The sequence below is a fragment of the Branchiostoma lanceolatum genome, chromosome 1 (assembly GCF_035083965.1).
Source record: "Branchiostoma lanceolatum isolate klBraLanc5 chromosome 1, klBraLanc5.hap2, whole genome shotgun sequence".
NCBI lineage: Eukaryota > Metazoa > Chordata > Leptocardii > Amphioxiformes > Branchiostomatidae > Branchiostoma > Branchiostoma lanceolatum.
This window is the reverse complement of record NC_089722.1, coordinates 34,275,413-34,296,784: the sequence shown is the minus strand read 5'-3', so window position 1 is coordinate 34,296,784 and position 21,372 is coordinate 34,275,413. Positions and strand designations below refer to the sequence as shown.

Here is a 21,372-nt window from a genome sequence, read left to right as displayed (position 1 = left end):
AATGCGCTGCCCAATCGCAGGACGAACGGCACTAATTCGTGACGTTTATTCTCATTCGCTATACGTTCGATCATCATTCGTTGTATCTGCGCTGCAAGTACACTATGTGTACGCGGCGCAGAGATCGTGCCGTAAGAGAAGCGCATTACCGCGTATGAAGCGCGAATACAAAGCGCGCTCGAACCGCACTCGACCGATGTCGGACGTATGCACTGCGTATCTATAACGTCTGAGCTGCGTAACAGCGTTCGCAAGAAAGTTTTCGGTAGTCAAAAATATCAGGCGTACTGGGCCGTACCTTGCGTGGGCCTGCGTACCTAAAACTTTTACAAAACGATTGAGATACGCATTAGGTACGTATTGTGCGCACGCCTGCGTATGACAAAAAACGTTAATACGCATCTGACACGGACATGATATACGCACAAGGGTGACAGGGCCCTTAGTATCTATACGAATTCTACGGAATTCATAAGAGTTTTACTGATAAACAACGTCTTAATACAACATTAAGAGGATTCATTTCCCCATTTCTCCCATAGTTTGTGGCAGATATCATCCATCGCCCGCCTGCGTTTTGCCTTGATACTCTAGTGATGGATCTTGCCGAAGTACTTTACTGTACATGTATGTGGCGGTCTCCAAAACAAATTAAATAAGACAATGTCAAAGAACGGTCTCCAAAAACGATTCAGACTAGATTGTGACATGGGCAGTCCACTTCAAGTTTTCTTGATGTACCACTCCTAAAACTGTAGCAACATATACCAACTAAAGTTCAGATGTGCCAACTAACAGTCTCGGTATTGGTGGAGGCTTACGCGAGACCCAGATGACCACCACTTTACATTTAGTAGGGTTCAGTTGCATGTAGTTCTTATGTCAAGATCAGTTTGTATTTTTGACTGATATGATGTGTCGCAAGGCTGGCAACCAAAATAATACCTCCATTTTTGGTGGAGGGAACGATTTCTAGCTTTCTGGACCCTTATTGCGTTTAGAATACTTGTTTAGATTGTACATATAACAGAGTATGCCTAAACAGCTCACCCGAACTCATCCGAACTCACGCGAACTCATCCGAGTCTAATATGCAGTATAAATGGGAAATAACCATATGTGACGCCCTGGATATATTGTCTATGCAATTATTGACACAAAACATGCAGGAAGTCATAAGTATCTTCCAGTTGTTTCATGTTATTCCGTTCTTTCCAAGATGAGAAGGCATCTCTACCCACCATATTGGATCGTCATTGTAGGGGACCGGGTCCGCATGGAGTTCTTAATACCTTTTTTAGTTGGACAGATGTCAGCATGATAAGACGATAGGTGCTGTGGATGTCTTATCGTATCGTGCTGTCGAACTAGAAAAAGGAATTGAGAACTTTCCCATATGCCATGCAGACCCCAACAATGACGATCCAATTAACATGGCGGCCAGAAACGTCTTGGAACGACCGGAGTAACATATAAAAAACTGGGAAATACCTGAGACTTCCTGCGTGTGCTTTATTGATAATTGCATAGATGATATATCCAGGGTGTCACATAAGGCCATTGCTCCATTTACACAGTATGTTAGACCCGGATGAGTTCGGGTGAGTTCGGATGAGTTCGGGTGAGTTCGGATGAGTTCGGGTGAGGTGTTTAGGCATACCGCATATAACATGTGGATAGTGGGCACTGGGCAGATTGGGTTCGTGATTTGTGCATCACGAGATGTCACAATCGCAACTTGTATTTCTTGATCACATTCTTGTGACGTATTTGTTTTCCCATAGATGACAACCAACATTCTGACGACAACTTTGATGACAAAGAGTACACCGACATGGACGACGAACACAACAAAGTACAACCAACAGCGAATGATAACACCGGCGACAAGGACATCGCGGAGGAAGGGACGAATGGCGAGGGCGAGACGAAAACTAAGAAGAAACGTAGAAATCGCACAACTTTCACCAGTTTCCAGCTGGAGGAAATGGAGAGAGTATTCCAGAAGACACACTACCCGGATGTGTACATGCGTGAACAGCTGGCGCTCAGGACAGATCTGACGGAGGCGAGAGTACAGGTAAGTACACGGGATAAGTCGGGGTTAGGCAAACTGTGACTAGTATAAAACAGCAAACTACTGATGTCAAACATCAGTGATCAATGTAAGTCGCCTTTAACAGTATAGTATTGATTCCAACGTTTATTGGTCGTTGTTGTGAGTGTCACTCGGCATGTAAGTCGGTCCCGTGTGTGCCACACGGCCTGTCTGTCAGTCAGTCATATGTGTGTGTAACACATCCTGTCAGTAGATATTGTCACAATGTGTGTTTAACACGGCCTGTCAGTCAGTCCTGTGCGTGTGTCACACGGCTTGTCTGTCGGTCCTGTGTGTGTCACACGGCCTTTCAGTCGGTCATGGGTGTGTCACACGGCCTGTCAGTCGGTCCTGTGTGTGTCACACGGCCTGTCAGTCGGTCATGTGTGTCACACGGCCTGTCAGTTGGTCCTATGTGTGTCACACGGCTTGTCAGTCGGTCCTGCGTGTGTCACATGGCCTGTCAGTCGGTCCCGTGTGTGTCACGCGGCCTGTCAGTCGGTCCTTTTTTGTCACACGGCCTGTCAGTCGGTCCTGTGTGTGTCACACGGCCTGTCAGTCGGCCCTGCGTGTGTCACACGGCCTGTCAGTCGGCCCTGTGTGTGTCACACGGCCTGTCAGTCGGTCCTGTGTGTGTCACACGGCCTGTCAGTCGGTCCTGTGTGTGTCACATGGCCTGTCAGTCGGTCCTGTGTGTGTCACACGGCCTGTCAGTCGGTCCTGTGTGTGTCACACGGCCTGTCAGTCCGTCCTGTGTGTGTCACACGGCCTGTCAGTCGGTCCTGCGTGTGTCACACGGCCTGTCAGTCCGTCCTGTGTGTGTCACACGGCCTGTCAGTCGGTCCTGTGTGTGTCACACTAATCACACAGTCAGTCCAATTTACGCTGTCGACGTCCACACACTCATCCAGAGTCCAACCAACAAACATAATGAAACTAGAGTTTCACGGCCTTAACCTTCGCCAAATAATTTTAACAATATGGACTGGTGTATTTTGAGCGTTTCTCATTTATCATGCAAATAAGGTTATCATTTGTATAAATTATATCAGTTGATCAAATTCTTCATCCAAATAGCAATTGTTGTCGTAAGTATGACATTGTTATCTAAACACAGAAGGCTATTCTGGCATTTTCTGATCAATTATGCAATTTAGGCCCTAATTCGCATAATATATATTCAACCATCACCTTCACCTTACTTCAAAATGCCCCAATAACGAAAGTCCAGTTAGTCTCCAATATGGAATTACAGTATTTTGTCATTGATTATGCAAAATAGTTCTTCATTTGACATTTATATGTCAATGTCTCTCTATTTCCCAGTTACACATTTTACATTTTTGAACAGCCCTATCATGGAATGCAGTTGGTTTATAAAGTTTCCCCAGTAGTTATACAACTTAGATCCTGATTTGCATAAAAACCATTTCATTCTATCAAGCATCACTTAAACTATCCACATATCAAAAACAAGTTGTATGCAGGTTCTAGCTATCCCTTTGTGTTTTGACCACTCGATGTAGGGCCCCTAGGGGCAGGCCCTGCCAGCAGGGGGATATTTGGCCCAACGTGTCAACTGACACGTGTTAGGTGCAACATGCTGTTATCATGCACTATAGCGGATTTCTGAATTTTTCCATTAATCATGTAAATTAGGGGGCCCGAAATCTAATTATTTTGAGTTTTTATAAAGACCTACAACACATTAAACATGAAGGCAATTATAACCCAGGTATTCTCGAGTTATCATGTTCATACACAGAGACAGACACAGACACAGACACGCACACACACACACATATACACATACACATACACACACACACACACACATACATACATACACACACACACACACACACACACGTACACATATACACATAGACATGCACCCACACATATACACACACACACGCGCGTACACACACACACACACACACATAGACACTCACACGCTCGGCAAAACATATTAGACATATTAAACTTCTTGGCGAAGGTAAATATAAAGTTATCGGTCTAGTCGGTGACACAACAGCCCTACTGCAGTTTTGGGGTAAGTCACAAGGCGGTGACAATGACTTTTCTACTTTGTGCTACCGAGAAAAGCAAGAGTTGTTGATGATCACACCTAGAGTTCGTTATTTCTACCAATATGATAGTGATTGAAATATTATGATGGCCATTGTGGCTGACATTGCACATCTAACAGCCGAGCTCAACCAACAAATTACAGTGGGAAAAACAAGTTGTCAGGTATAGTTCCAAAATTCGTCATAAAATATGTTTGGCAACATCTTCTCTTTACTTTACTTTGCTAGGTATGGTTTCAAAATAGGCGGGCTAAGTGGAGGAAGAAGGAGCGGTTCCACCAGATAGCAGGCATGCGGCAGACCACGGCGGGGGCAGGCCCGTACATGCCCGTCCAACCACGGCCAAGTTCCTACACCCAGGTCAGTAGTACAGAGGGTCATGCCACTCTGCTCTTTTGTAGGTGGGGCAAAATCAGCTTGTTTTTCCCACCCTTGTAGGGACAACACATCTTCTCGGCTAATAGCTTTGAGTCTTTTTCCTCGAAAACTGACTCCTTAAAACGCTTAATGTCGCCAAAGATATGAAACCCCAAATGCCTGCTTGTCTTCAGTCTGGGGGTGACTCAGAAGTTTAGTAAATCGACTACAGAACAAGAGTTTAGACGACTTCTGCTGACACATTCAGGCGAGTCAGAGGCCCTCTATAGGTTTTGAACGTTACACCTGCAAAAGCTGCCGTCTATTGCACAGTTGAACGAAAGGGTCGACTACTAAGATGATGATTTCATTTCGTACAATTGGTGTGGCTGATTATCACGTTGACAAATAAAGCGATCTGTTGGCATTATTCAGTTTGAAAACTGTACAATATGCCACGCATGCGCATTACTGAACTTTTGTGTCACCCTGTAGATCGCATTTCAACGCGGCGAACATAGCGGTTATACACGGAGCCCGCAACATTTGGCGACCCCTCCACTCCCATGGGTGTAACTTCAGGTTAGACCAAACAACTTATCTCCTTGTTGAAAATTTTGATCAAATGTAATAACTGTTATCCTTGGTTGATATTGCTTTGTGCCATATTCATTCGCCATTGATCAGTCGCTATTCATCCTTTTTGTTATTTATGTTCTGATATTTTGTTTATTTATGTTCTGACTTTTTCATATGCATTTACCAATGATTTTGTCAACATTAGTTCTGTTCACTTTCAATATTCTGTCATCGTTGGTTGATATTGATTTATTTGCCAATGATGCTGTTATTATTATTATCATGGATATTACTGATATTTACGTTGTAGGTAATTTCTGTTTCCACCTTTACTGATTATTTTGGATCCATGGCTTATGTTTATTTTCCTATATTTAGTTTTTTCTCTTGTTCGTATCATGTGTTCTTGTATCATTTTGTGAAATGCAGTTTAGAAAAACAAAATTTATCTCCGTCCCGATGCCGTGCTCCGTGATTAACAATACTTGTTCCCTGCAATGACAATGCTGAGTTGATTATGGATGACATCATTTGGGCACCCCGAAATTGGTGCGAGCGTGTGAACTGTGAAGGAGAAAAGTTGGCCAAACAAGTTGCCTTCATTACGAAGTCTAAGTGATCAGGACGGTTGAACAAATGATTGTACACACATAACACACAAAACATAGCATACCAAACAATAAATTCATTCATGTTCTTTCATATCTTCTTCTTTCGAATTCCTTTTAATTATTCTTCGTTTAGGGCTCGTGTGTGGCCTTATAGGAAAATGGGGTTGTTTGATACAGCCTAAGACTACAGGCATTTACCTTTAAGTTGATTAAGACGATGGGAGATATTTCTTAGTCAAGATCACGTTTGGAACACTTTTTTGTTATGAGCAAAACACAGAACTTCGTTTGGAACGCCGTCCTTTACATTTTTATTTGGGTAGAATATGACACTTTTCAAGGGCTTAGCAGAGATATAGGAAACAGACCATGAGAGGTAACAAGAGGAAGCCGCGTCCTTTACACAACGCCGCCATGCGGCAAGAAGTGGTATGGCAGGGTCCATCCAGGGCACGGCAGTTACTGAAACGTCAGCAAGGTAGATGTCTTTTTTGACTGTGGCGCAAGAAACCTATTTTCGTATGACCTACCCGATGAAACTACTCACTATAGCTATCATAGTATGGAGTAATCCTATGTATTCAGAGGAAGTAACTTTGAACTACCTTGGATGAAAGTGAAAAACACATCAAAAGGGTAACAGAATCTGAAACAGGAACATGTTATGTTCACAAGGAGGTTCACGATTCCGAGTATGCATGCGCAGTGAAATGCATTAATATGCATATGTCAAAGGTGAAGGCCCCTAATCTTGCCTTTACCATTGTCACATTTGCATTGCACTACAATGCCCATGTGTGCTTTGTTTATGTTTCAGGGTCATTCACCTCTGATATATTATCCACTATGCATTTCTGAATCTGTATCTGTATCAATGTAGCAGAAAAAGAACATTCGGCGTGACACTCCAGCTTCGCAGGCACGCGGCGTGGTAGCAGCTGGTTATATTACACTGAACGACCTGTCACACCTAACCTTTGCGCATCTAACTGTAGGCGTTGTTTCAAATTACCTTGTGAGGGTGCTCCTACGGTACTTAGTGACAACGAGTTCCACTCTACGCTACGGCAGTTCCATGGAAAAACGAATTCTTGAACACATCAATTTTGGGTTGATAACTCTGGTACTTGTAGGCATGACTATTTCGTTTTTTTGTTGGCTGGTTCTAGATACGTACGAGTCGATACGTCCACCAATTTGTTAGACGTTTTGTACTGCATATTTCATGACAGAATGTGTGTTATGCTAATGAGGACCTCATTTGCATATTTTTTGCGGAAACTTCAAATTTCCCTTACGGTAAATGCTACGAATGTCATATTGGAGGTTTAGGTTGCTTTAGAAAGGTGAATACAATGGAATGTGCCAGATAACTAGCGATTCAGTGACAATTGGAGCTCTACCTCACCTGGAATTCACTGCATCACACAGAGATGGTGTAATTTATGCAATCCCTGTAGTTGATTATGATGTCATACAATATTTATATTCAATATTTTAACATGTGGTAGTGAGTGATTTTTAGAATCTTGACACAGGCATAGCTGTTATGAACTTCTATTTTACTTAATCACCATGGTGCTGATAATTCGATGGTTCTTCATCAGATTGTATATTTGATTGCTTTTTTGTGTGCACAATTACATTGATAGCTTTTATTATGAGCTTATTGTACATTTTTAAAGAAAGTAGAAGTTATTAGCCAAGACCAGTTTTTTTAAAAGCACTCATTTTTTTAGTCTTCGAGTGGCGACCACTGTACTTAGAATCGTGACCCTCCTTATTACACATTGGCAATTACAGCTTTGCGTAGCAAAACCTTTGTTTGATCCGTTGGCATGTGTAGTGGCCGCTATCTTGATTTTGTGACGTCGCAGGGTAGTCATACTATTTCATTGGGAGGGGTGTTTTTGGGGTCGCTGACGTTACCTCTATTTTTAACAAATCGACACACAACTATTACACATTCCACTCAAATAAGAGAAATTCAATACCAATTCATATTTATGAGAAGACCCCGTCATAATCGCTTAACTAACATAGCAAACCTGAAGTATATGTAGCACAAATACTTAACTCGAGTGTTATAATGAAGTGTGATGTATGGCTGTTTGTGTTTGAATTATGTACTAGGTTCATACGTCATCCTGGGGACAGCCGAGCAACTCCTCCTGTATGTCACCCCACACCAACCTCCCCAGCTTCATGGGCGTGGCCACGCAAGCGCAGACGTCTCTCCACGCCATTTCCCCCCTGTCCACAAACAGCCAAGACTCCCTGACCAATGGGCAGCGGCAGCTGGACATGGCGTGTGCAGAGGCGGACAGAAGAAGTTCGAGTATAGCTGCTCTCAGACTGAAGGCTCGGGAACACAGCGTGGCGCTCAGCATGATGGGAGGCCCTTACATTAAATAATAGGAAACACGGATGTCCTCACCCTCCTGAGAGCAGAGCCCCTATCGCTCGATTCGTTAGCTCGCTCGCGTAGGGGCCCTGCTCTTTAGCCCCGGTAGGCACGGTTCTGACGACGTTACTGACAGTTGCTCATGAATGATTATTGAGCTATCCTTATTTGGCGGTTAATTTGTTCTGAACCTAAACTAACGATGTGAGACGTAATCTGATTGGTTGATAGCTTCCCAGCGTCCTTTGCGGTTTTGCTCTAGATGAGTTTTAGCAAACCCTCTGATTGGCTGAAGCTGTTTTGGTGGCGACGGCGCCAGAACCGTATCCCTGGGGCTAAAGAGCAGGGCCCCTACGCGAGCGAGCTGCATCCACCCTCCTCTGCTTTCAGGAGGATGGGATGTCGTGTGTATCATCACAGTTCGGCAGTTTTAGTTAGAACAGGTGACACTATAACTCCGGAATGACACTAAACCCGTAAACTTAAGTTGATTGACCAAATGAAATAATGTCCTCAGGTATGATGGAACATCATCAATATCTATTTGGTGTCTCTAGGGACATGGGCAAGTTTGCAGAATTATGGGAACTTCAACCAGAACTTGGGCAAAATGTATATCATATGAGAATAAAAGAATTACATCATCAGTAACAGATAATGTTATTGTCTTCCCCAAAAGATTATGTTAACGTTTTCCGGATTTAGAGTGTCGTCTGTTAGATACTTGCACTTTCCACAAATACATTATGGCCCTGTGTACATCCAATAAGGACGTTTATTATTCCGAATACGCATGCGCAAGGTCAAAGGTGAAGGCGTCACCTTAAACCTTGCGCATGCGTACTTGAAATCGCTACGACACACGAATCTGGCAGGTTTGGTACCTCTTCAGTTAGTCAGGATTTCTATAAAATATTCAAGAAGTGATGTATGAACATCTTTCTCAATGTCCTTTCCAAGTTTTCAATCAATCAATCAGTCGATCAATCAACCAACCAACCAACCAATTAATCAATCAATCAATATTTATTATTAATATGTATTCAACACCAACACCAGCATAATGCTTCTAAAATAAAAGCAGTACAAAACCTCTCATCAACCTCGGATAATATAACACTGACGTACAATTGATTTCAAAGCCTGCCCTCAGCCCACGTATTCATGTCCGATTAGACATTTGTAGAAAGAATAAATGCTTTCGAAATGTACAAATCATTCGACAAGAGCAGTCGTGATAAAACATCAAAATATTCCGTCATGCGTTTGTATGTTGACATCAGATATATCGTTGGTCTAATTTGGCATTTCATCGCCGTCTGGCTTGAAATGTCACATTCTCCAAGCAGAGGTTAGTCGGGCGGCTAGGAGTGGCTCAGGCTGAGAGCAGCAGACGATAAAATCGTGGCCTAGCCCCCGACCGAAAGCTCTGCTTGGTAAATGGAAATTTTACGCATCGAACACATTGTGCAAAACACATCCAGTCCAGACCTGCTATACTGGTAGAACAAAGAGGAGCTATTGGTACAGAAAGGTATTTGTACGGTTTCCATGGTAACAGTTTCAACTTTCTTCATATTATTCATGAATACTAGCATGGTTTTGAACCAAACCATTCACCGTTATTTACACCATACGGTCACCAACAATCTGTAAACACTTGTCGAATATATACACATGAGCTCATACTTTGCAAAACTATGTTACAATCATTATTCCATAATGCAACTGATTTCACACAACAAAAACCTTACATAATTCATACACCCTAAAAAGTTTCGATCCGTCAGCACTACTATAGAATGTAATGTTATTTTCAAGTAACAATGCCACAAAAGCCATGGATATGTACTAACGTAACATGACCAATTAACGTCCGATTTATTCAAAACATATTTATCTTAAAACCGCGCAGGCAGGGCCAAATGTTAAACCCGTGGGCAGAAATATCGGACCCAAACTGGACGTAAACTGGTCCTGCACGTAAATAGGTCATGTTACGTTACTCAAATCCCATACTGGTCTTAACGTCCGTTAAAAGTTTAACCAGGCTAGTAAATCAATGAACAGTAGGGCTAGTACAACACCTGCTGACGTCTCGGTAGTTCTTCTGATACCATTTTAACGTGAGTATCCCACTGGACTGCACCAAATGGCAAAATGAGATCCTCATTAACATAATCAGGATTTCTTTGAAATAGCCCCCCTCTCACTGGATCCGCGGCACGCTCGTTGCTGCGTCCTTGACTTGATGTGTTACCCTTGACTTTGTAATAGTAATACCATTCAAAACGTACAAGTATGACCAAAAAGACAACAAAACACCCAAAGCTTAAAAATATTCGTTTTTTGTCGATGAAATTCGTTGAGTGCTTTGTCAATTCGATCGGCCGCAGTGACGCTGCCAGTGTGCCGTGGGTCCAGTGAGAGGGGGGGGGGGCTTTAGAGGAGACTCTCATACTTTGAACAACTCTTGTTATCATATACCCACTGAAGAAACTACTAAGTAACTCCTGCCACTTCTCGTCACTAGGTGGAAGGTATCAGGACTCCGAAACGTTGACAGATGTATCTTAATATGTCCTCACTTGTCCACAATAGATTTGTCTCACCTATAGGTCAATGTATGAAACGGCGTCTAAAATTGTGTAACGTTGCGTCCTTCGTGCGCTTATCTTCTGTGCGAAATGTTTTTCACGTCGTTATCGTTTATCTACCACACAGTAACGGTTTCATGATAGCGGACGATGGTAGATTTATGAATTTGGTCAAATACTCATCCATATACAAAGTTGCCAATGTCATGTGATCACTGTTGACATGTTCACTACATAAGCTTAATGTTCACATTAAACGTAACATTCCAAATGTACAATTACTGTGTTTCCAAGTAAGTTGAGTGAATACAGTAAGATAGTGCAAGTGGGTGGTAAACTTACATATATGAATGCAATGGTCTAATCAGCAGTGATATCTCCACAAGGTGAGATAAGTAGTGTGTAGAGGCGGTTGTGTTGTTTTTAGTGGCTACAAAAAGAAGTAATATTAGGGCCCTGTCACACTTGAGCGTATACCCGTTGCGTGTGATTTGCGTATGGACAAAATTCAATATGCAACCGTACGCACAACAGTTGTGGAATTTTTCGATTATTTTGACGAATGTGTGACTCACATTTCCTTATTCATATGTTAGATGTGCCTCACACATACATTAAAATAATCGAAAATATATCTATAACGTATGACTTGCTTATTAGCGTAATTTCGTTCATACCCTTAACTATCATGCCTACTGGGCCGTATTGTGCATATGCCGGCGTAAATAAAACTTTCACAAATCGAATGAGATGCATGTGAGATGTGTATTGTGCGCACAGCGGCGTATGGAAAAATGTCAATGCGCAGCTCACACGCAACTGGTATACGCACAAGGGTGACAGGGGCTTTACATGTATAACGTCGCGCGCGTTACCATAAGCGTAACTGCACTGCAATAGACATCTAGACCTCACCCTTAGCGTGGTGCCTGGTCTTGTCTTTCTTGCCCATGATAATGGATCATAGATTTCAAGATATCGCAAGCTGCATAGTCCTTATACCTTTCCTGTGATGTCGTGTTTCCTGCGGGGTGATGTTGACCCTGTACACCCATGGATGGTACCAGGAGTGGTCTGTCTGTTTCAGCTCGAAGAGTCCACCCTGGTCTGACAGAGTCTTCATCACCAACAGTCCGACTCCGTCCTAACGTCTGCCACGTCTCCGGCATGTCTTGTGCCGACGCATCTTCGTTCTCTTCCTTTTTAATACCCGTAACTTTCAGCGACTGCTCCCATGTATGGCCAGGTCCTTCCTGGTTCTTCAGTCCACCAACCGGCCCAGAGACAGCCTTAGTATCCTCCTCTGTCCCTGTTCTAGTGTCAGGTACCTGTGAGCTACTCGCCAATGTCCGTGTCCGACCACTGATCCGCCTCAACGTTTCCGATGCTGTCAGCCGATGATCATCTCCTATGGATTCCGAGGTGTCCTTTGAATATGTCAACAGCCCAGGCGGCACATGATGCGATGGGGCCGCCGACAACTGGTCAGTCCGCCGGGCCGGCAGGTCGGACTGGTCAGTCCCCCTGGCCGGCAGGTCGGTACATGAGTACTGTGTCTTACCTGAGCGGGGCGTTCCTGGGGTGTCCTTGAGAGACACGCGAGGTTCCTTATCTGAGCTGAGTTTGTCAGAGGATGCCCAACATTTTACTTTGCCGTCACCAACACTAGAGGCCATGCTAGATGTACTGCCAAGGACACCACCTCCCACTGTTGACTGAGGAAACATTAATGTGGCATGTCGTCCCTCCGCTGTAGCTTCCTTATGGATCTCAATGGTGCTAATCCCGCTGTCCCCCGTTCTCCTCTGTGGAAGTGTGGTGAGATATTCTCCGCACATGGACCTGAGGGTCTGAGACGCACCAATCCCCGCCCACTCCTCCCCGGCCGCGTCGGTGACATTTCCGTCACTCCCCAAGTCTCCCTCCGTGTCTCGGTAGGAGTCTCTGGTCAGAAGGCGTGTAAGGATCTTGTCCACGGACTTTCTTGACTGCGGGACGGCACGGCGTGGTCGGGGGATCGGCTCATTAGGCGAGGTGGTTATCTTGGAGCCATGCGGTTGTGCAATGCCCCCTTGCGAGTTTTGTCCATCATCACAAGGTTTTTCTGTCGGTCCGAACACCTCGGAAGATCCCCCGTGTCGATACTGTGGGGTCGACCCTCTGCCTAACCGCATCGGTTGTCTGTACTGATCAACGGGCTCCCGGTGAACTACCGCCGACACCCCAGTCCAGGCTGCCCGCTCCGCATCTAAATGCCAAGACAATCACAAAGATGAGCAACCTTAGATGTTTCATAGGAAGAGCGAAAATGTCCAAGTGACTGAATCATAATATACATGTAAGATCTCAGAATAACTTTCCAAACTCATATATGTCCCTTTCACGGTAGCCAGATACACTTACGACGATGAAGGTTAAACATCCAGGAAGAAGATTATATGACAAATGATAAATCAAGCAACTAGAAGAATTCTGCAAAGAGTCAGACATTCTAGATATCATCCGCTATCTTCCATTCTCCGTAAGGGAATATTGATTTAATTATATGGGTGACATCCTCTAGGAACCCCGAAACTTATAAGAGCGTGCGAATAAAAAAAATGGACAAAAAAATAGTTGCCTTCATTATGAAATCTGCGTGGTCAGGAAGGACGAACGAAACGGAACACAAGAAGTATACACAACGGTATATAGAGTCTTCATTTCTGTTCTTTCAAAACTTCTTCAATGACTTTGGAATTGACCTTGGCATTCTACGATATTAATATCCGTTTCTCGAAATATGTTTTTGCAATGACCAGCATGTATTTTCTCATTGCTTTTTACGATTAACAGTACAACCGAAAGATAGTGAATTTTATCAAACGCCTGAATCTTTAAAGACTTTATCGAGTTGCTTTATTTTTTGTGTGCAATCCTCACACTTAATTTCCCTCATAACCTCTGTCGTCCTGTTATTTTACTTAACATGACCCCCCCTCCAGACTCTTCCTGGTCATGACTGTTCAATAATGCGCGGGATTCATCCTTATTAGCAGGTATCTCACTGAACTGCGCTAACTTGCACTAGGAAATTAAGCCAGCTTTGCCAATTTTCCCTTGCGGTCACACTGACGTGCGACGCATGGGTAAAATATGTGACCTCTATAAACAAAATGGTCGTGGCCAGTGTCACATTCTCAGTTCCCACTCCAAATCAGATACAGGAAAAACTCATTGGATATCGCAGTGTTGCCACTGAATTAAAAACAGTGTAAAATGATTAAGATTAATCAAAAAGAGATGTACAGTGGTTGCGTTGTTTTGCGCACATTTGCGCGATTTAGCCAATTGAGAAAGTTTCGAAATTTTCCAAACAATTCCCAATTTTAGGCCAAAAATTTTCGTCGATTGGCCACCGATCGATTGTCGATTGGCCACTCTGCGAATGCCTTTCGCCATTTGGCGCAATTAAGCGCAGTCTAGTGAGATTTACGTTAATCCTAGTAGGGCCTGCTATGGCGGCTAGGACAAACGTACACGAAGGGTGACTATTTTTACCTGGGGCAGATGAAGAAGCTGGAGATTCCAGTAGAGCCGCCAGCGTCGGTCCTACAGCTGCCGCGGCAGCGCGCCGGTCACTCCCCTGGGCAGGCCGAGTCTCGGACCGGTCACTCCCCTGGGCAGGCCGAGTCTCGGACCGGTCACTCCCCTGGGCAGGCCGAGTCTCGGACCGGTCACTCCCCTGGGCAGGCCGAGTCTCGGACCGGTCACTCCCCTGGGCAGGCCGAGTCTCGGACCGGTCACTCCCCTGGGCAGGCCGAGTCTTGGACCGGTCACTCCCCTGGGCAGGCCGAGTCTCGGACTGAAGATTGTGGTGTTCAGAATCGCCGGGAGCGAACAGCTGACTCGTGTCTGGCCCTACCTTTTGGATCTGTTTCTTGGGTTGTTTCTTTGACTTTTTCTTTGATGGTAGCTTCTGTACACCTGCTTGTGGTGAATGTGCTTCTTCCAGCCAGGAGGAGAACAATGGGGAGTCAGAATTCTCATCGTCTTTTGGACGTGGAGAAGGTCTGGTTCCTTGCACCTCGGTATCGGTTATCTCTTGTTGGTGTTTAGCGCACTCGTACCGTCTGCTGAGCGTTTTCAGCAATTCTGCAGCGGACATGCCGATGGCCTGTCCGGGGGAGCCGTCTGTGTTAGAGGCAGAAGGACATGGGTCGGCTTGGAAGCTATCGTCTCCTCTGTCACTAGCCGTAGATAAACCGTGTTGCTCTTGTAAGTCGAATAGCTCACCATTCTTTCCAGCAGTGATCATGCCGGACGGCGCCTCCAGTTTAATGTTCCCGGGTTTCTCATCTGTCAAATGTTCTTGGAAAATCTGTCCGTGTGTTGTGGGATTTTGTTCCACGGCACGTCGGAATGTCGGACGACTCTTCCCTTCCGCGCTTTCTGCACCTGACTGATTCTCCTTCCTCATCAATACGCTCCTTGACCCATCGTGATAAAGGGGTTGTTTGTTGATTGCCCATTGTACGCGTCCCTCTTCTTGGGTGTCCGGACCAACGGGCACATCCGTATCATCCTTTCTTTGTTTCCCGGCCGAACTCGTCGGACGTTCTGGGTTGCACGCGGCAGCATCGTAGCCTGGATCCTCCCTTTCGCGCTTGATGGTGATCGTAGCGCCTTGGTCGTACTGAGAGTTAGGTGAAGTGTCTGTAAGGTAGCACGCTTCGGGGTAGACAGTATCGGAGACGAGCTGACGATCTCTTGAGTGCGGTAGCTGTGTGGACACGCTGGGATGTCCATGTGTGACTGTTGTTTGTCCAACAGTAGGGAGGATGTTGTCGTCTAGCCTTGCTTTCTTCGCGAACGTGCCTTCGTTCTGGCTTGGTTTAGTTTCGTTCTGACCACGTTTGCTCTTGCCTGTGGATGGTTCGGTGTGAGGAGCTGATGCTCCGGACACGGCCGCTCCTTCTCGGAATGACCGACTATAATGTGTAATCGCCTCTACCATTGGCTGAATCCTTAACATCGTAGCAGCTTCGAGTAGGTCATCAGCGTTTTCGGGTGAAATAGTAAATTCTGCCATGTATATAAAGCGAAGTATCTCTTCAAATGATGAGGCGCTCACTAGTGGCACAAAGGTGACGTAGTCCGAGTGCATTTGTTGCCCGAGTAGGAACAAAGATTCGAAGTACGAGCTACTTGCTGCCAGAAGCACGCGGTGGCATTTGAATGTCTTACCTCCGGCACCTACAGTGACGTCACAGAACCTACCGCTGACCCGAAAGGCGTCTAACTGTTTGAGTATCGCCGTCTGATGGATCAGCGACTTGTACAGGCTGTTGTCCATTGTGGCTTCGGGAGACGTCCTCCTTATCTGCCGCTGCGTCTGGAGAAAAATACGATAAGATCAATAACGTGAATAATGGCCGTGTTGCATTTTGTTGTGTTATCTATATACAAAATGTGCGTTCTACCAAATGGGGTAATGTTACATAAAGGCTAACTTGTTTGAATTTCAAGACAGATTCTGTTATTTCCATCATGAAAAAAGGACTAGTCCATTTTGCCCACTGCACAACACTTGTCTTTGTCAATCAATCCTCTTTTGCCATATGAAGTAACGTTATGCGGATTACATACTGTTGTGGAATAGATGTGGAAGATAGCTTGTGACGTCCCCCGTCCCTATTCAGAACGATGTATATTCTTTCTTTTACTCCAATCCCCTTGCAAAGATAGTCTGTCTCTGTGTCCAAGGTTTGTACTTCATCTAGTGCAATGGCATGTCAAAGTGATACTTTATTCATACTGGTGATGTACCAGCGTCCAGCACTTAAGTTTTACTTATTTCGTGTTAATCAAATTACAGTGCACATCCGTTTTCTACCTCTACAGATGATCATTTAGTTATTTTTACATGTTTGTGATGGCATGTCCCTGTGGTGTAGTGGTCTGCGCTTCTGTCATTTACCACATCTGGTTCTAATTACTTGGAACCAGAAGGCCCGAGTTCGTGCCCGGGTAGGACATGGGGCGCATTGGATAAGGGGATATGGATAAGGGGCGCATTGAGTCATACCAAAGATTTTATAAAAATTGTACATACTTCTGAAACAGTATGGAAGTTAAACACAATCCACTGCCAGTGGACTAGCCCCCTGCTGCAGTGATTGCACCACAGTGTGGCCCAGGGCTATGAAATGGAGATGGGCGCCGCCCTATACACGTACATCTTATGGTGTGGCAGGACTTCAACTAACATGTTTGTGATATCTTCCAAAAGGTGTACGTGATGCCCAATGGTATGATTAATGTCCTATGCATATCAGTACATGTCGCATTTCAGGACGCGAGGTGGGGCCAGAAATGGACAAAATAAACAAGAGTTCGGAGACCTAATACCTCCATGAAATATCTGGAGCTGTTGTAAATTTCTTGTTTTATCATGTGTCATTAACTATGCAAAGAAGGCTGCAAATAACATAATTTATCTCAAATAATGGCCCTTATAATATTTATCACCCCTCTTTATGAATGGGATAGCGCTGGCAGCCTGTGCCACCAGGAATAACCGGTTAATGGTAACCTGATCTGTGCGCAAATAGTCCAAAAGCTGCCAGGAAAGGAGTTGTCTTTAGAGCAAGTGCACATTCCCATAATTAGCATATGTAAATGCTCCACCTGCCATGAATTAATTACATAGGTTGCATGTATTTAAGTCCTAATATAAAAACACTGGAATTATAGAATTTCCTCATTGGTTATGCGAATTAAGTACATAATATGAAACTTATCGTGTTCCTTCATGACCAACCTATCCTCATGCTGAATATCATGGAAATTTGTCGTTCCTTTGTTCAGTTATCCTCGTTAAAACTTTGAAAGAAAAACGTCCCTGCAGATCCAGACTAAGGTGCTAGGTGGCTAAAACCCACACCACTTTTTTCCTTACATCACAAGCTATCTGCTACCCAAAAAAAATCACGATCATAGCATGTCCAGGACAAAGTACCAAAACCGGAAGTTCTGGTGCAGTACCATGGTCAGATCTAAGGGGTCCCAAAATTTACCCCGATCTTTGTCGTCCCAACACCTACTTACAAACCAAGTATCATCACAATGCATTCTTAAGTTTCTTCAGTTATATTGACCACACATATCCGGAAACACACAGGCGCAGACACAAACACACAGAAAGACGCGCCAAATACAAAACCTCAATTTCTTGATGGAGGTGATTACTGTAAAATTAAATGCAGAAATGTTCGCGGTGGTTTTATGTTCGCGGTTTTCGCGGCGACCGTTTCACCGCGAACTTAAAACCTCTGCGAACATTTTGTCCAATACTGTAACAGTATGTGACTATACGCCAAAAATAGTTACTCAAGCTCACTGGATAAAATTTTGAAACAGTCAGACTTTTCAGATAGTATCCGCTATCTTTCGTCAGTGACTACGGACAGATCTGATAGAAGTAGGTTTTTATACCAAACCTCTGAATAGATATGTTAATGAAGTAAAGACAATTTCAGATGGTTCAATAGAATACCAAGTTAAGACAAGGTTGTATGCTAATGAATATGTGACTATAGCACTGCCGCAAACTTAAAACCACCTCGAACACTCCATTTTCCCCTTAGCGCGAAATAAAAACCACGCGAACTTAATGCATTTACAGCATTTCAGAGAAATCAATCCTCGACTATCTAGTGGCGAAAGTATAGTGTTATCATCCTCAAATATCGTTTTCAAACACTGGCACAGGAGTCACAAATACACACTTTTGCGGTGAACGACGATCAAGTCAGCAATTGTAAAGTGCGGATTAAACATCCGGATTATGAAAAATAAAAAGATTCTGAATGACGATTTTCAACGGGATCCGCATACCAGATATCGGGTCGTTTGTCTTTAGTATATACGTTGGGGTGGTGGGGTTTGGTGTGTCGACTGTTAAAAATGAAATAATAACCGAAATATAGGTTCTTCAATTTTCTTCTTTCAAAACATCGACCTCGGAATTGACGTTGTCATTGTACGACATTTTATATCTGTTTTCCGTATTCCCATATTTTTTCCATGGATTTTCTTATTTTGCATCTGCTTTTTACGATTTACAGTGCTGTATGGCCGAAAACCTTCTTTTGGAAACGGACGAAAATTCATGCGCGCGCGGATATCATCCATTGTAATCAATTCAACATGGTCTAAGTTGGTAAAAAAAATAAACGCGTATGGCGTCTTTAAAAAAAGACACATTGTCAAAATACCAGAAGGAACATCTTTTTTTTTTTCATCACAAAGGCCATGTTTTTTAATCATAAGGATGAAGTCCTCTGGGATCTTAAAACTTATGCGAGCGAATAAAAAACTTTGATAAAAAAAGGCTGCCTTCATTATCAGATCTACGTGATCAGGAAGGGTGAAAAAGCTAAAAACACAGAGCATACGGTGTAGTATACCAAAATATAGATTCTTCGTTTTTGTTCTTTCAAAACTTCTTCGGAATTTTGAATTCATGACTCTGGTATTGAACGACATACGTTTTCCGAAATATTTTTGCAGCATATATTTTCGCATTTTGCAACTGCTTTTTACGACTTACAGTATGGTCGAAAACATTTTCTTTGGAAACGGACGAAAATTGATGCGCGCACGGATGTTATCCATATAATCAAATCAACATGGCCCAATATGATCATGCAAATGAATGTATGTGTTACGTGTAGTTTGCTTTTTTTTTGTTTTTTTGGCTGGACATTACACCGTGTCTTCTTGAATACTGGAAGAAGGTACAGGCAGGATCTGAGAGGCCATGTACGGCATACAATTTTTACGGAAACAGGCCGCAAATTTGTACACATCAGCCGACTGTATTTCCCGTTACATCACACCACGCAAAGTTAACAGTAGTTCTTGGTTTCGGCATCTTGGATAAAAAAATATCAGATTCAGATGTGTATTATACCATTCAGGATATAAATTAACCCCAAAATGCTCATAATGTCATATTTTGGCACCAACAGTTGCAGACGAAAGCCCTTGTCTTCCCAGTGCATTCAAGATAGCCTGGTATATGTTGTATGTGGCTCTAGTCATAAGTTCCGGTCTTTATCAGGCCTGTTTATCTTAATTTTCCCCTCTAGTGCGATTATTTATTTATTTCCTTTAACTATTTTAAGTCCGAGGACCATAGGATAAAATTTGAATAGCCTTAGTCTCTTCCTAACGCTCCCTGTATACTAGCTAACTACAGTATTTTATAATATTTTGCGGCGCCAACAATGGCTCAGCCTCTAGGGGAAATAAATGTTGTGTTTCCGATCACCCGACCGACATGCCGACCCACTGCCAAGGGACATAACGTTTCTAATCTGACATCTGAGTGATGAATTCAAAACAAACCTGAATTTCACCCTCTTCAAACTCGTTAACAGATCATGACTTTGAACAGTTGATGAACACGTGTGTACAGTGTACAACGTAAATATTGTAATGCTAACTCTTAGTGACTTGATTTAGATATATCTGTGCTTGTACAATGTTATCTGTATAACATTGCTAAAATGTATTTGTTGGATCACTTCGGCCGACGTCTGAAAAAAAAAGTAAAGAATCCTTTAATACCTACCGACCCTAGATTTATCAGGACCGGAACCGGAAACACAACGTTTTCCCCTAGGCCTGACCTCTCAACCACATTAATTGGGCAGCTCTCCAACAACAAATCAGCCCATACATTTTGCACTGTACAAGTTACGTGAAACTCGACCTAAACCTGAAATTATGTTATATGCTCTAGATACGGGGTACATCATCGACTCCATAACGTAGGGGGTACATTATCAACTCCGTAAGGCATTAGTCTCAAGCGTCAAACCTCTGCACGTAAAAGAACCCAACACACTTATCGAGAAGAGTAGGGGGGGACCCGGTGTGCTTGGCCAAAAACGCGAGCCGTAGCGAAGCCGCATTGCACTACCACTAGCTACTTGAAAAAGCATCATGCTTCACCTCAACTGAGGATGCCTTGAAACGAAAAACAAACGTAGATTAACCATGTATCCTTGTTCAACGTATACGCAGGTCGCCTTGAAGGTCACAAGTCGCCTACAGTTCGACCTTAACGCTGATCAAGAATACGAGTCCAGGCTACAAAAACACCGGCAAAAACTGCTACCGATACCTGTTCAACCGGCGTGTGCACTCCACGGCGCCCAGGTCGCAGTCTTTGTACAAAAATAACGTCAAACAACAGTCAGCGTCTGACAAATTTAACCCAACGCAGCGGCGGTGACCTTTCATATCCCAGGAACTTTGATCCTTGACCCCAAAGGTCATATGCGGTCAAAGGTTATCAAGTGCCCTGCGTGGCCTATCCTATCATAGCTCCGAGGGTAAGCGGACTGTAACTCCATGAGCCCAGGTGGCTCAGTTTTATCGGTTTAGCGCGGTCTAACAGACAGATGTGTGATCATGTGTTGTTTTAGGATCTTTTGGTACGTTTGAAGGTTTTCCCTATCCGCTCGTCACAGCCCATTCAAAAATTCGTATTGGTCTGCATCATTTTTCCGTGAGGCGTAGCGAGCGATTTTGAATCCAGCCGCGGGTCCGCTGTAATCAACCTTCTCCGTGAAGCGTGATC

At 43.8% G+C, this 21,372-nt stretch overlaps 2 protein-coding genes across 2 annotated transcripts; one reads left to right on the top strand and one right to left on the bottom strand.

The window, feature by feature from the left end:
- The first annotated feature begins 1,771 nt into the window (after positions 1-1,771).
- LOC136424461 (ALX homeobox protein 1-like) lies at positions 1,772-11,017 on the top strand. Its single transcript, XM_066413095.1, has 3 exons — positions 1,772-2,080; positions 4,420-4,551; positions 7,872-11,017. The coding sequence occupies exons 1-3, from the start codon at positions 1,835-1,837 to the stop codon at positions 8,151-8,153; spliced, it is 660 nt and encodes a 219-aa protein (XP_066269192.1). The 5' UTR covers positions 1,772-1,834; the 3' UTR covers positions 8,154-11,017.
- On the bottom strand, positions 9,150-21,041 carry LOC136420802 (uncharacterized). The gene is made up of 3 exons (XM_066407910.1): positions 20,914-21,041; positions 14,280-16,113; positions 9,150-12,987 (listed from the first exon to the last, which is right to left on the bottom strand). Exons 2-3 carry the CDS (start codon positions 16,072-16,074, stop codon positions 11,657-11,659), a joined length of 3,126 nt encoding a protein of 1,041 aa, XP_066264007.1. The 5' UTR covers positions 16,075-16,113; positions 20,914-21,041; the 3' UTR covers positions 9,150-11,656.
- Positions 21,042-21,372: the final 331 nt, after the last annotated feature.